Genomic DNA, 15,702 nt, shown 5'->3' on the forward strand with positions numbered 1-15,702 from the left:
GGGAGGCCAGACCTAACCAAGCCTCTGGTGGTCCTCTTCCATTCCCAGTGGGTGTTGTGGAGATTTCCCAGGCAATGGCCCTTGCCACACACTCAGGATCTCTGGTAAAGCTTGATGATATTCTCATCATGAAGCCTCTTCCACACCTGTTTCTCCAGGTTGAAGTCGTGGTTGGAGTAGAAAACGAGACGTTTCCAGGTCCTGTCGTAGTAGTGGTCTGAGTACCTCTGGTGCCCCTCCGTGATGTAGCCATAGGCACTCACCTGGGGAGAGGTACCAAGGATGGAAATGCAGGACACAGCTCCCAAACAGGAGGGAGCACAGGATGCCAGCCAGGACTCCTTCCTCCAGAAGGACCAGACCATGAAGACCAGCCCCACAGAGCTCTGCCGTCCCCTCACTGCCTCCCCCTTGGAGGCAGGACAGCTCCCAGGCCACAGCAGCTTCACAACCCCTATGTGAACTATTTTGGGGCTGTTTCTCTAGCCTTCAGTCAGCTCCTTCACAGCTGAAGGATTGGAGCCACCCCTGCTCTGCCCCATTTTCACATCCCCCCTACCCCACCTTCCAGCCAGGGGCTGGGTGCAAGAATCATTGTGCCTTACCCGGTCACAGAGGTGGAGGGCAGTCAGCAGCAGGAATGCTCCTGTTGTGGGTCTGTACAGCCTCCAGTAGGGCTTGCCCAGACTTTTAGATTTTAAAAACCTGCAGCAGGAGAGTAAAAAAAAAAAAAGCACAGAGCAGTTGCTGGGTGTGGTGCTTCAAGCTGGGCACACCTTGCCCCACTCTGATCCCTGTGGTATCTTCCCTCTTCCTTAGCAGTTTGTGGTCATTTCAGACCAGCCAGGAGCTTGCCCCCAGGTGTGGGCACTGCTGCATGCTCAGAAAAGCACAAGGCCAGCCCAGAATGCTCCAGCACCTGCACTGCAACCTAATCCCAGCTCTGCCCCAGCTTCTGAGCAACCTGATCTAGTGTGAGGTGTCCCTGCCCACAGCAGGGGGTTTGGAACTGGATGATCCTTGAGATCCCTTCCAACCCTAACAGTTCTATGAGTCTATGATTTATGGAAGTGGTAGGTTTGAGGCAGTGGGAATAAAGAGGAGGTGGATGAAAGAGTCTAGTAGGTTAAAAGCCTACTCTTAAATCTGTCCTTTGCCTTGCAGTGCAGAAGGGGCTTTGAAGCTTCCTGGAATATCCAGCTCCCCATCCAAATTTAGGAGTGATATGAGACATAGCAAAGGGTACAGAGGAAGGACACAAAAGCCACTAGGAGCTGTAGTGGTTTATGCCAGCAGTTGTTAGGAAGGTAGGAGTCCAAACCAGAAAAAAAGAGCATTTGAGTCCTCTTGGCCTTGGAAAGGACCCAAGTCAGAAGGGAGACAGCAGAATGAGCAGGGAGATGAGAGCCATCTGGCACTGCTTCTGCCTTCTCTCAGAGAAGCCACAACTTGGCTCTCAAGGAGGCTGAAGGGTAAACAGCCAAAGCAGGGGACAAGAGGAGCTCTTCTTCTTACATCTCTTGGTCATGTGTGGCCCAGGACTGGCAGATCTTACAGCAACAGTGTCCAGCAGGCCTGTGAAAAGGACTGGAGAGGCAAAGAAGAGCAGGCAGGCCAGGCACATGGGATCCTGAAGAAGTGCCTGCTAGCAGGTTTGAGGGCACAAGCAACCTCCCAAATCAAGGAGGGATCTTGGGAGAGAGGGGCTGTTACACAGCCTTCCTCCAAGGTGCCAAGCAATGGGCTACAGGTAAAAAAAGGCTGGTCCTGAACTAGATCAACTCTGGCACTTCAGCAACACTTCACACAGCTCAAGCTGTGGAGCAGGACTTCTTTTGGCTGCAAAAAACAAACTGTCCAACAGCTGTTGCCTCTCCAGCTCACAGATACTGGACACCTACATCCCACTGCAGCACCACAGAGAATTTTCACTGCCTGCCCACTGATGAAGCTCAGCCCCAACCTGCTGGTGGAGCTAAGCTGCAGTTAGAAGGGAGTTAACTGGGAGGAGGGAGCCCAGGCACAGAGAGAGATGGTGTTGGTCAGAAAAAAGAAGCCCCTGAGAGCACACAATCCCCAGCTCACCTGTTTTTCATGTATCTGAGGAAATCAGGGTGAACCACCAGGTATTTATCCATGGTGAAATCTTCATCAAATCTCTCCCGGGGCTTCTGCCTAAGGACAGGAATGGAAGGCTCAGGACAGGCTCCTGCTTCTCATCACAGCCAGAGAGCATCAGCCCTGACACATTTGGTGATAAGAACCACAAGCACTGTTATTTTGCAGATGATGACAAAGCCTCCAGAACCTGTGGGCACTGCAGAGGGAGAGATCAGGGAGGAAAGACAAGGGACAGGAACATCAAAAGCATGTGTGCATACAACAAGGGGCAGTGGGCACAAACTAGAACACAGGAAGCTCCTCCTAAAGCGTGAGGGAAAACTTCTTTGGTGGAGCCCTGGAGCAGGCTGCCCAGAGAGGTTGTGGAGTCTCCTTCTCTGGAGGGATTCCAAACCTGCCTGGATGTGACCTTGGGCAATCTGCTCTGGCTGATCCTGCTTTATTATTGGACTAGATGATCTCCAGAGATCCCTTCCAACTCCCACCACACTGGGATTCTGCAGGGACAAGGATTGGTAGAACCAGGCCTTCATCCATGAGTAAGCCACCAGGTACAGATACCAGACCAGACAACAGTACATGCTGACCCCAGAGGACCACAAAGCTATCTCCAAGCTCTGGCCACACCTCATTGAAACCAGCTGCTCAGGGAAGGAGATGTATTGCTTACAGCTCCTCAGAACTGTGAAGAGCCAAGATACTTCCCCAGACAAATCTGCCAGGGGAGAGAGGCTTTCACCTGGCTCTGCTCCTCAGTGGGGCTAAACACTGTGGAGAGGAACAGAGCACAACAAAGAGCTCCACACTCAAGGGTCCAGAGGTGGGGCCAGATTGCTTTACCTATGGTTCAGGAATCCTTTCCTGATGTTCTTGTTCAGCAGAAGTGCCTTCAGCCACTCATAGTCTCTAGCTCCCTCCAGGAAGTGAATGTACCTGACATGCTAAGAAAACAAGTGAGCATTACCCAGTGGCACAGGAGAGACACAGCCTCTGACAACAAAAAGCAAGCAGGCTCTAGGCTCACTGAGCTCCCCACACACAGCTTGGCTTTGCAGCTTGCAACTACCCCACAGAAGCAGGATGGAGGTACCACAGTCTCACAGTATATCAGAGGTTGGAAGGGACCTCAAGAGGTCATCCAGTCCAACCCTCCTGCCAGAGCAGGATCACTTAGGGTAGTCCAAACAGGAATGCATCCAGGTGAGTTTTGAAAGTCTCCACAGATGGAGACTCCACAACCTCCCTGGGCAGCCTGTTCCAGTGCTCTGTCACCCTCACTGTAAAGAAGTTTCTCCTCCTGTTGAGGTGAAATCTTCTCTGTTCAAGTTTGAACCTGTTGTTCCTTGGCTTATCACTGTGCACCACCCAAAAGAGCCTGGCCCCCTCCCCTTGACACCCACCCCTCAGATATTGATAGACATTGATCAGATCCCTCCCAGTCTTCTCTTCTCCAGACTACACAGCCCCAGAGCTCTCAGTCTCTCTTCCCAGGGGAGGTGCTCAAGTCCCTAATCATCCTCTTGGCTCTATTGGATTCTCTCCAGCAGGTCTCTGTCTCTCTTGAACTGGGGAGCGCAGAACTGGACACCTGGTGTGCAGCTACTTCTAGAGGCCAAAAGGCTGGGGCTGGACTGCAGCTTGCCACTGCAAATACTCCCTCTGAGGGTAGTGCCAAAGTGCTAGCTCAGCCCCTTTGCTCCTCATGCATGGCAAGGTCAGAAGTGAAGGCCAGAGACTGACAGCATCCCACCAAAGCTCTGCATGCACACAGCTGGGACACAACTTACTTTTCCCTGTGGGATTTTGCTGAACCCTCTGTGTCTCAAGATGTGGAGAGAGGACACCAGGGAGTAGGCTGTGAATCCATAAAAGGAGGTTTTTGTGCCCACATCTTTCTCGTAACCTTTGATTACAGCTCCACTCACCCTGGCCAAGGGAATGAAAGGGGAGCAGAGTTAGCAGGTGAGCCCTGAAAACCTTCACATCTCTGGTGGGTTGAAAATTCCACACACCCCCCCAGCATTAACTTTGCCAGACCAGCTCAACTGGAAGCCAATGAAAGCTGTACTTACAAGCAAAACTACAATCTACAACGGAATGCAGTGAATAGGTACAAAATATCCAGGATTTGCAATACTTAGAGGTATTTACAATTAATGAACAGCACAAGGACCCCCCTGGACAAAGACCAGGGGTGCTGCAACAGCTTCTCCCTTCTCTGCCTCCCCCTTATCCCCCTTGGACAAAAGGGATAAGAGACAGAAGCAGAGATATTAGACTTAGCCAAAACAATGCAGCCAAGGTCAGTAAATCCAGGTAGTCTCTCCCAGAGCAAAGAAGCAAGAAGAGAGAGATTGTTTGGGGAACCAAATCTTATGGTAGATCTCTCTCCCATGGGATTGTTTAAAATAATCATTATTTTCCTTTTTTTACACCCAATAGTGAGTTATTTACATTTTTACTACTTCCTGCTCAAGATCTGTGAAAAATTTTCAAGGCATAGCCTAAAACTACCACAACATCCATGTTTATGAAGACAGCATTAGCCTGGGGGCAGGCAGGATCAGGTCCATTTTGAGCTACACCTCTTGATCTGCAAGGGAGTCCCTGCTTCGGAGATGGCTCTTTATGGCCCATCTGGGAAGCCAGGCTCTTTTTTGTCGTGTGTTTAGAGGAACTTTCCACTTCCCTTTTGGTGTTTCACCTCTTCCTGCCTTCAGTCATTTGGGCACTCGGGAGTCAGAGCAGTAGTAGAAGAGGTGAAGCTCTCCAGCTGCAGTTTCCTGCTCACCAGAAGCAGGTGGCCTTGCCTGCCTTACCGGAACACGTAGTCGTGGGAGTCGATCTCCTGGCCCATCCCAGAGTTGTTCAATATTCCTCCATTCCCCACCACAGCACAGCTGATGCACCTCCCCATGCTGCTGTTGCTCAGGAGCAGCTGCTGCTGGGGGTTTGGGGGCAGCAGGGACATGACCTCCTTCACCACTGAGAAGGAAACATGGTGGAGAGTTAGCACCAAGAGCCTTCAGGACGGATGGACGGGCGAAACCATCACCGTTTGCACCTCTTAGCCTGATGCCTTTCAGATGCAGCAAACCTCCAGGCTACTTGGCATGAGGTTCCCCTTGGGAATCTGATGGTCCCACCCTGACATGCCCTGAGGGACTCACGTGAATAATTCAGCTCCATGAAGCCATAGGGAGGCACAAAGTGCTGCAGGCGCTCCCACTCCCTGTCACTGAAGTACCTCTGGTCTGTGAAGAGCAGGATGTTGGGCAGGAAGAGATCCCCCAGCCACGCAGACTTGGCAGCTTTAGCCTTCACTGATTCAGAGCAGGTCTTGACAAACACAAAAAGACAGCAGGAAGGGTTGATGAGCTGATGGACCTGAGTGCCAGTGCCTGTGTGCCTGCATGGGGGTGCCAGAAAAGCACAGAAACTCTGCTGCTGCCTCATCCACTTCTATCACCGTGAACAGGAGGCATCATTTCAGCCCTGCCTCAGTAGCTAGCTGGTGGAAAGTCACCTACAAGGAAGCCAGAGTGACTCCAGGTCTCTGAGACCTACAAGGAAGCCAGAGTGACTCCAGGTCTCTGAGACTTTCCAGGTCTGTGATGCTCACAGGTTTTACCGGCCTCGGGCTTCGCTAACCGACACAAATTGATGTTTGTAATTCTAACCTAAACCTGCTTCAGCCCTGCTAGCAACACACCTTGCAAAGTCCTGGCCTTCAGAGAGCACAGATGTCTGTAACTGTCTGAAGGGTGGGTGGCAAGAAGGGGCCAAACTCTTTTCAGTGGTGTCCTGTGAGAGGATGAGGGGCAATGGGCACAAATTTTAGGGGGAAGTTCTTCACAGAGAGGGTGATTGCCCCCTGGAATGTGCTGCCCAGGGAGGTGGTGGAGTCACCATCCCTTGAGACATTCAAGAGAAGCCTGGATGAGGCACTTAGTGCCATGGTCTGGTTGATTGCTTAGGGCTGGGTGATTGGTTGGACTGGATGATCTTGGAGGTCTCTTCCAACCTGGTTGATTCTATGATTCTATGAAATTGAAACACAGAAGGTTCCACCTCAACATGAGGAGAAACTTCTTTGGTGTGAAGGTGACAAAGCCCTGCAGCAGGCTGCCCAGAGAGGTTGTGGAGTCTCCTCTAGAGACTTTCAAGGCCCACCTGGATGTGTTCCTGTGTGGCCTGCTCTAGGTGATCCTGCTTTGGCAGGGGGGTTGGACTCAATGATCTCTGGTGGTCCCTTCCAACCCCTACCATTCTATGACTGTGTGATCAGAAACACACAGAGGAACACATGAGATCAGATGATAGAATCATAGAATCAGTCAGGGTTGGAAGGGACCACAAGGCTCAGCCAGTTCCAACCCCCCTGCCATGGCCAGGGACACCTCACACTACATCAGCCTGGCCAGAGCCTCATCCAGCCTGGCCTTAAACACCTCCAGGGATGGGGCCTCAACCTACTTCCTGGACAACCCATTCAAGGCTCTCACCACTCTCATGGGGAAGCACTTCTTCCTCACGTCCATTATCAGTCCTTTGAAAAATAAGAAAAAGCACCTTCAACATCATAAATGACTCAGAGATGCAGGTGGCTCAGGAGGGAACCCAAGCCAGCTTGTCCTGTAACTCAAGAGGCATCACTGCAGTTGGCAGGAGCTGGGCTGGGTGTGCAGATGGAGAGCAAACAACTCCACTGTGCTGGATTTTCCACTGAGTCAACCTGGGCTCTAGTTTGTTGCACATCTTCTCCAAACACCTACTGCAAGACCTACTGAAAGACAAAACAGGACACCAAGTGGACCTCCAGCAGCAACCGGATGGCCTTGCCAAAGCCTTGCTGTGTGCTCCACAGCTGAGCTGGGCTCTCTGCTGTGGGTGAGGACAACAATCTGGTCACAGCCTGAGCAGACAGCCCTCATCCTGCCTCTCACAACAGGAGTGCAAGCAGGAGAGCATTGTAGAAGGTTTCATGTTGGCATAATCTCACCTCATGTCGAGAGACATTCCCTTCCTGCTCAAGCTGTCCAAGGCTTGGTACTTCTGCCACCACAGCTAGACTAGACCAGTACCAGAGGAACTGGGGAAAAGTCTGATCATGGAGGGAATGAAGGAGGTGGGAGTGCTTCTAGGAGTGCTTGTGTTCACTCCCTCTCTCTGCAGAACTAGAGATCAGGTTTGGGAGTGAGAGCCAACATGTAATGTCTGGATCTACATCTTCACTAAAGACCTTCCTGTGTGCATTTGCTCCTCTTTCCTGTGCTGAGGAAGGGTTTTTCCCTCTGTCTCAGCTGTTCTGCACACCAGATGCTCTGCAGCCTCAGTTGCACTCAGAGATGTTCTCAGCTTCCTGCTGCAAACTGTTGTCTCACATTTCTCTGCCAGCTCCAGCTCTGCACTTCTGAGCTGGTAGCTCATCAGATGAGAAGAGGGGACAGCATGTGGCAGGCCACTCACATCCATGAAGAAAGACTCTAGAGGGGGTCACCCACCTCTCCAAGACTTCCAGCAACAGGGGTGCCAAGGTAAGCTGCTCCAGGTGAGCTTTACAAAGAGTTACCAGCAGATGAAGGACAGAGACAGTGCTGTGCACCACCACCTGCCCATCTGCTTGCTGAGCACTTTGCTACAGTTTATGACTTTCCTAAAGGCCCTGTTCTTGGACCTGAGTAATGAGGAGATGCTCAGATTTAATTTTAAGTTACTTCCAAGCCCTCAGAGCTACAAAGGAGAAGTCAAAAATATGGTCAGAACAAGAGTTCAGTGCATGAAAGGAGATGAAAAGACAGGCTTTCAGTTTCTTGGCTGTTAAGACAACTTGATGGTGGGCACCAGACTGAATGGTTTTGGAAGATCACATCAGTACCATGACCTTCACAGGCAGAGGTGACCACAAGAACTAACCTACAGAGCAACATTCCCATCAAACAGGATCTGTGAGAAAACTCTGCAGCTGTAACTGTGCAGGTGCTTGACAGGTCCAAGTGAGATTCTCATCTCCACCTCTACCAAAACACTTCACCTGTGCTGCCCAGGCCTACAGCTGCTCCTACTGAAGAGGAACAAGGCAAGACTTGCTGAAGGTTAGCTCTGTTATGGAGTGTTTGCTCTGCTCTGCTGGTGGCTCAGTGCACAGCAAGAAAAGCCAAGGCAGCACTCTGGCATGTTGGGACCATCCCAGCTCTGGAGCTCTGACCAGGTAAAGATCTTGCTACAGGTGTCTGCACACAGGGTGGAAAAGGTCAGCTGGCAACAGCTGGGAAAGACTCTCCTCTTGTTGATAAGAAACCAGAAGAACAGTTAAAATGTTACTTTTTAACCATGGTTTCCCCACTGGGGCACACAGGTCCACATAGTTGAATTTTTGCCAATATTGACAGAAAACCTGCAAAATGAGACAGGTCCCCACCCTGCTGTCTCCAGAGCAGGCAGCTACATGCTTACCAGTCCTCATCTGACCTTTTTCCTTCCACCTTATTTTGACTTTACTACAAAGCCTCTGTTCCTGTGCACTGAGACCCTCCTCTCCATCACTGCCAGCAGCGTTCTTCACAGCCTGGCACAGCAGAGCTCTCACTGCTGCCCCACTGCTGCCAAGGCTTTAGACTTTGGTCCATAGGTGCTTGGGCAACAAGCACATGGAGACCCTCCTATTCCTGCTCCTTCACCATGACCCTGCCTGTTCTCCTTAGATGGGCTGCAATAAAACAGAGATCAAGGCAAAACTGGGGGCTGTTAACCTGAATCTTCATAGGAACGGAGGTTTTCAGTTGCCCAAGAGATCAGGTGAGAATTGGGACACCTGTATGATAGCTGCCAGGTGGTGCCAAGCACCTACTGCCTGCCCACAGGCACCACAAGGCTAGGTGTGACCCAACTGAGGGACCCACAGCAGAGGGATCACCTATGCTGCACTGTGTGCCTAAGTGCCCCATGCAATACATCAGCCTTGGTGGGACAGCCTCGTGGCACATCTAGGAGAGGTATTTTCCCCAGCTTCTCATGCACCTGAGCTCCAAGAAAGGGCTGCTCAGGCTGACTTTCAAAGGAAGCCATGGAAATGTGTGCAGCTGGTTCCCATACTGCAGCATGATGGAGGACACGCCAGGCTAGCTGAGTCTGGTTTCCCTCTCTGGGTCCCAGCAGCATCTGCATCTGCCCATGAGCTGACCTGCCAGCTCAGAGATCACCCTTGACTGCAAAGGGCACACACATGCCCAGGGGAGAGCAGAAAAGGAGGTCACAGGGAGGCATCATTGCTGGTGAACACAGGTGGCCACCACACCTACCGATGGTGGAGATGAGGTGTCCAGCAGGTACTCGTCCTCAAAATCCCACTGTGGCTCAGACTTGAAGTCAGCAGCCCTCAGTTTCTTCTGTTCTACCACTGCAGCAGCCTGAGGAACAGGTCTTGCAGTTTTCACTGCTGCAAGAGGCTCTTTTGGCTTTGTTGGGTCCATGGACAGATTGTTTCCATCAGCTCCCTTCACGGCAGAGAATGGTTTCACTGTTGCCTTGTCCTTGGCTCCCTCCACCCTAGGAAATGGTTTCACTGTTGTCTTTTCTTCAGCTTCTTCCACCCCCTGGGCTGGCCTCACTGTTGTTTTCTCCTCATTTCCCAGTACCCTTGGGGTTGTTTTCACTGTTGTCTTTCTGATTCCTGCCAACTCAAAAGGAGGTTTCACAGTCACGTTCTGCTTGGCTTCCTCCATCCTGGCAAGTGGATTCATCCTTTGCTTCTGCTCCTCCTTTCCTTCCCATCTTGGTGTCCTCTCAGCCATGTCTTGTTCAAGCCTTGTGATGCCTCTCCACAAAGTCACCATGAAAAAGCTCCTTGAGTTCTCATTATCAGAGTAGTTTAAAGCCTGCTGCTCTTGGGTGTCCACTCGGAGCAGATCCCGGGCACGTTGGAAAATGCTCCACTGCCTGGATGTGATCAAAGGAAAAGCAGACACATCACAAACACTTCCCACTTAACCCTGGGCACCTTCCAGCCCATTCCTAGTGCTCTTGACTCTGAGCCCCTCCTCTTTGTGCTTCAGAGCAGCCACTGCACACAGCCACCACACTCAGAGGACTTGCCTTGGCAACTGCCACCGAGTTTCTGCAGGATGCTGTGTGAACTCCATTTCATTTTCAATGTTGCCACCAAAGCATCATCCAACTTCCCACAGCATCCTGCCTTGACTGCAGCTTATCTCCCCACTAAGCAAATCCCACAGGCCACACACTCCTCTTCAGCACTTGGCTCCTGAAACACCCACACTGGCAGTAACTGCAAACCAGCAGAAGAGCAGCTTTGCCCAGCACGGGGCAGGACCCCTGGCAACGTCCCCAAGAGCACTGCAGGAGTGGTTTGGAGCTCCTGAGTTGAGGACATGGCACACACCATGAAGGCAGCCATCTGGCTCTCTTCTTTGCCAGCAGAGCCAAGTGCTTCAGCAACAGAGCGTGGAGATGAACCAAATCCAGTTAGGGAAGTCTAATAAGAAGTGAAATTCAGTTTGTTACCATACATCACTTTCTGAGCACCTGGGGCCACAAAGCACTTTCTCCTCTCCTCCTCCCCCTCAGCCAGCTAACCCAATGGCAGCAAGCAGCACTTGCCAGGTACACAACTAAAGACAAGCACTTTGGAGCTGTTAAAATACACTTTGAAGCTTAAAAATGTAAAATCTCTGCGTTTACAATCACTTCTGGTTGCCTGATGGAGAGGAGCAGTCACAAGGATATCACAGGAGGATACAGCTACCACAGGCAGCAGAGCCACCTGCAGCAGGACTGAGCTAAAACTCAGAAACAAACCACCAAAACCAACCACCAAAACCCAAACCCAAGGCAGAAGTGGTGGGGTTTTGTCCCAGCCATTCATTCCCACCTGCACCTGGCTGGAGGGTGGAACAGGAAAAAGGGAAGTGAAAAATTTTCTGCAGCTGAGCTTTTCTCTACAGCAAAAGCTTTTCAGGGTAAAGCAGCATAGTGGTGGGGCTGATTTCCCACTCATGTTCCCTCTTTGCATGACACATTTGTTTCAGAGCTGTGCATTGCTTCCCAGGTGATAAATGGGGGAAGAAAAGCAGCTCTGCACGTAGCAGGCTGTAGATAACAGCCCAGGTGCTGCTGGAGCCTCTGAGTGGTGTGGCATTCCTCAAAGTGATTGGGAAATGATCAGCTAAGGAGGCTTTTAAAAATCGTTTTGTTTCAGATAAACGTTTGAACCTTTCCAACATCATTTCTGAGAAAAGGAGCTTGTGGCAAATGGTTTTATCAGCCCTTCCTCTACCTCTCCTCAGGACCATTAGCCAGGTATGCAGCAGTTGCTTTCAGTCCTAGTGCTTCATGTAGGAACTTGTGTTACTGTTTGCTGCCTCATGAGAGGAAAGATTTTATGACACACTCTAAGGAAAGAGAAATTGGGTAAGGTAGCTCAGGCAGATCTTCAGTCCCTGGGTGATTTTCTGTTGTATTTTCAAGATGATTGAAATGTTGCAATCAAAGAGCAGAGAACAAATGGAAGGGGACAGGCTGACAAACCACCCCCCAGCCCAGCATGTGCTGTCTCGCAGGGCATGGATTCCATCCCAGCTCTATTACACTTCCATTTCAAACCCTGTGCCAAGACAGAGATCAAAATGTAAACCCCAGGGCCCTTCACATCCCAAGCCTTGTTCAGACCCACCTGACCAAGCCCTCGTGGCTACACAGGACCCTGCTCTCCTGCCCAGCATTTTAAACCCAAAGGGTGGAAGCAGCTTATCAAATTTCAGGCTCTAGAGTCCAGCTGGCAAACAACTGCAGAAGCTCAACCATGTTTCCTGTCATTTTCCTCTCCATTTACAAAGCCCCAGGACAAACAGAGGATAAAGCCACAAAAATGCTGCTTTGTGTATTTTCTGTTACATATAAAAGCAGGGAAACAGAACTGACACACAGATACCCACACACAGCTCCTGCCTGGTTGTGTTTTACTGAAGCTGCAAAAATTGCAGAGATGTCCATTAGGTGAAACTCCAGCAGAGTGAAATGGCTTCCAGCAGCTGGGCATGGAGAGCCAGGTCTTGTCCCAGCTCTCTGCCACTGATGAGCTCTGTGATCAAGGACAATGCAGTTCTTCCCACCTCTTCCTTCTCCCTGCCTCCCCCTGCAGATTCTGACCTCTCCAAATTGATAGCTGTCCTTAACGTGTGGTCTCAAGTCACTGGAGCTGAGCTACACTCCTGCCACCTCCAGAAGTGTCGATGTGCCCAGCCTTGCCCCTCCTGGCCTGCCCCCACATCATCAGCCTTGTTTGGACCAGCTGAAAACTAATCCCACCAAGATGAGCAGGATGAGCTCACTGGGACCACAAGAAGAGTGGGGAGGATGCTGAGGAGTGGAGCTTCCTATACACAGCACAGAGCACCAGCTCCCTGCGTGAGCTGTGCTCCTGGTAGGGAAGGCTCAGGAATCTGCTGTGCTCATGCAAGGAGCTGTGGTTCCTGCCAACAGTGCAGGAGACATTTTGCTGCACCTCCACCTCCATTCTTGTAGGGCTTTACTTGACCATTTCTATAGCCACAATGGACTTGTTTGGTCCTGCCTGTGTGCCATTGTTCTCTCAGCATGCAGCACAGCTGGAGGGATATGCGTATTAGGAATCTGATCCTGAAGATGCTACAGATTCAAAGGTATCCCCCACCAAACTCTGTGTCCAGCAGTGCAATCTGGACCAGGGCTGAATGAGGTCCAGAAGGCAGCCACCAGGAAAAGCAAATACTCTGTAGTGCCAAAGGATGCAAACAGGCAGCAGCAGTAAAGCAAAAGCTGCTTTCTCAGCCAGCTACACGAGGAAGCACTGAGACCAGGGAGCCAGCAGGACCAAGTTGCTGACTGTGGATCTTCAAGCACCATGCTCAGATTACACACCACCTAGTCTGCTGAAGCAAAGTGGTCACCTAACTCAGAGCAGAAGTGTGAGGGGCAGGGTAAAAAGGCACAGAGAAAATGAGCTGAAGCATTCTTGCCCAGACAGTGCCTGCCAAAAGGTCTCTTACCTGAAAATCCTCATCCTTGCCAAGCCCAAGTAGGAGCTGAAATAAGCAACAAAGACACAAAGGTTTACCACAACAACAAGACAGATGAAAGCTCTGGGGATTTTGGGAAGCCTTCTCCTGCAAACCCACATGGTGAGATGGCTGAGAGCAGCAGAGGCTGTGCTGCTGCTGCTGCCCAGAGGTGCTGGCTGGGCAGTGCTTTCCAAAGGTGTGCTGAGTGAGTGGGCTGGCCTTCTCTCTGGAGTTCCCTACCACAACGTGCACACCCTCTCTCCCAACATTCCCAGGCCCTCTGCACTCAGATCCAATTCCCCAGAGAGGACAGCAGCTTTGCACTGTTTATCACCCTCAGCTCATTGTGACACAGAGAGGGGGGAAGAAAGACCTTTTACTGCAAAGCTTCCTGCATTTTCCCTAATGAGGTTAGTCCAGTGTAAACCATTCACCTCTAATCTGCTGGAAGGGTCACTGGGAACATTTGAGTGAATTATGGAAGCAGCCATAGCTACAATCAAAGAAATTGGCTCTCAGACCTCCAGCTACCCAAGGGCTCAGGGAAGAGTCTAGCTATGACCATAAACAGATCTCTATTTTCTTCCTCAGGCAGTAACTACTTGTAGCTCAGATCCAGACTTCTGCCCCCCAAAGCTGATGACTAAATGCAGCCATTTGACCTTGTGATTGCTTTGAAATAGGTGAAAGAAGGACTCCTTGCAAATCCACCACAGAACAGAGGGGCTCGTGCTCAAAGGCAGATTAGTGCTGGGGTCAGGCATTAGAGGAGAGGGCTTAGAGGCAGACAGTTCCCTCCCTCTCTGCTGAGGCAGACCAGCCCCTAGGGCAACTGGGAAAACTTCAGTTCAGCATTTCACTTGTCTGAAAGGTGCCAACTCCATCACAATCCAACTCTGCTATTGCTGACAAACTTGTTACACAGGCCTGCCTGCTGAATCATGAGTGTGCCACCTATCTCTGAGCTGCTGGTACAGATAGCAGCAGCACACACTCTGCAGCTGCTCTGCTCCTTGAGCCCTCAGTCCAGCTGCCTCTGGTACCACCACTAGGACTGGTGTCTCAGTTTTGACTTGTGAACCAACCCCATGGTTTCACAGGATGACTGCACGGCCAGGAAATGAGAGCTCTGCCAGTTCACCACTACAACAGGACCTGGATGGATTTGAGTCTGTGGGTAGACCTAGAACTCAAACAAACCAGATCAGTCTGGAAACCTCCAGAGTACAGCCTCTTGACATTCACTTGGTTTCAAGGCACCATCTGATACGGCTGCATTTTATTCCATTTTTATTTCATTAAGAGCAAAACAAACTTCCAAGTTTCTTATACCACGGACAGACAGACAGACAACTGCCTCTTCACTTCTCTGCTTAGTGGGACCCTGGTCTCTTGGGTTTTGTAAAGGACAGCCAGGCTTTGCTCACCAAGAGGGTCAGTTAAAACAAAGCTTCACTACTGCCACATGCACACAGAATGCTCCAAGGTAATGAATCCCTGCCACAACCCCAGGGACTGGCACTACACTTGCTGTGAGCCATGACACACTCAGACCTGGGATATGTTGGTTCTCAACAACAGCTAGCAGCTGACAGTCTCTCTCCCCATCCCACGTTCCACAGTATGGATATCATCCCCTCCATGAAAATCAGCACTCTGCCTGGAGATGGATCTTTGGCAGTCCAGACTGCATCTCCTCATCAACAGAGATGAACACCACAGCCAGAGAAATGCTTACCTGATGCAGGGGGAGCCATGGGGAGCTGTTAAAGATTAACCCTGACAGTTCAAGGGGAGATGGCCACATTGCTTCTTACTCCCTAGGCTGCCTTTGTAGAGCTCTTATCAAAAATAAACCTCAGATATAAGAAAGCTTTTGTTGACACTATCACAAATCTCAGGAGCCAGCACTCACACTGTTCCTGAATACACAGAGAAACCAAAGGTGTTTGCTTTAAGTCACAGGAAATCAATCCAGCTGACAGGTTTCACCCTTCCACACACCACAGCAAGAAGCTGCAAGGATGCCCTGGCAAGGCTCAGCAGTAGCTGCATTTCTTTATCATCCACACTTCCTGACAAGTTCCTTTCTCTGGGTTTAAGACATTGGTTGTCAGAGGATCCAGGAGAGGAAAATGCAACCAAAACACAGGTTTGAAAAGCCCTTGAAGAAACACAAGGGAGGATGTCAGTTGAGGGTGCATCCCTGCCTCCACAAGCAGAACATTTTACCATTGCTCAGACAGGGCCTAGAGTCAGAGGAGATCTGCTGAACAGTCATGGGCACTGAGAAAGGCATCAGCCAGGGTACTGCAGCTCTCATTAGCTCTGGGCAATTCTAGAGAGGTGGGCTGCAGATTTGGGTGTGCAGCAGGCAAGCAGCAGCTCTGGGCCCACAAGATCTCCCAAGGACACTCTTACAGGCCAAGCATCAATCTTGAAGCACTGAAAGGCAGCAAACAGCAACAGCTTCACTTCAACCTTCCTCTTTCAAGCCCTATGCACCTCCAGGCTTCCCTATGCT

The 15,702-nt window shown here is 50.8% G+C and overlaps 1 protein-coding gene across 1 annotated transcript; it reads right to left on the minus strand.

Annotated features, from left to right (window-relative positions):
• Positions 1-92: 92 nt before the first annotated feature.
• Positions 93-13,297, minus strand: ST6GALNAC1 (ST6 N-acetylgalactosaminide alpha-2,6-sialyltransferase 1). The gene is made up of 9 exons (XM_054393971.1): positions 13,167-13,297; positions 9,423-10,059; positions 5,292-5,460; positions 4,941-5,106; positions 3,909-4,047; positions 2,962-3,062; positions 2,086-2,175; positions 606-705; positions 93-263 (listed from the first exon to the last, which is right to left on the minus strand). Exons 1-9 carry the CDS (start codon positions 13,295-13,297, stop codon positions 93-95), a joined length of 1,704 nt encoding a protein of 567 aa, XP_054249946.1.
• Positions 13,298-15,702: the final 2,405 nt, after the last annotated feature.

Source organism: Indicator indicator, chromosome 29 (assembly GCF_027791375.1).
Source record: "Indicator indicator isolate 239-I01 chromosome 29, UM_Iind_1.1, whole genome shotgun sequence".
NCBI classification, from domain to species: domain Eukaryota; kingdom Metazoa; phylum Chordata; class Aves; order Piciformes; family Indicatoridae; genus Indicator; species Indicator indicator.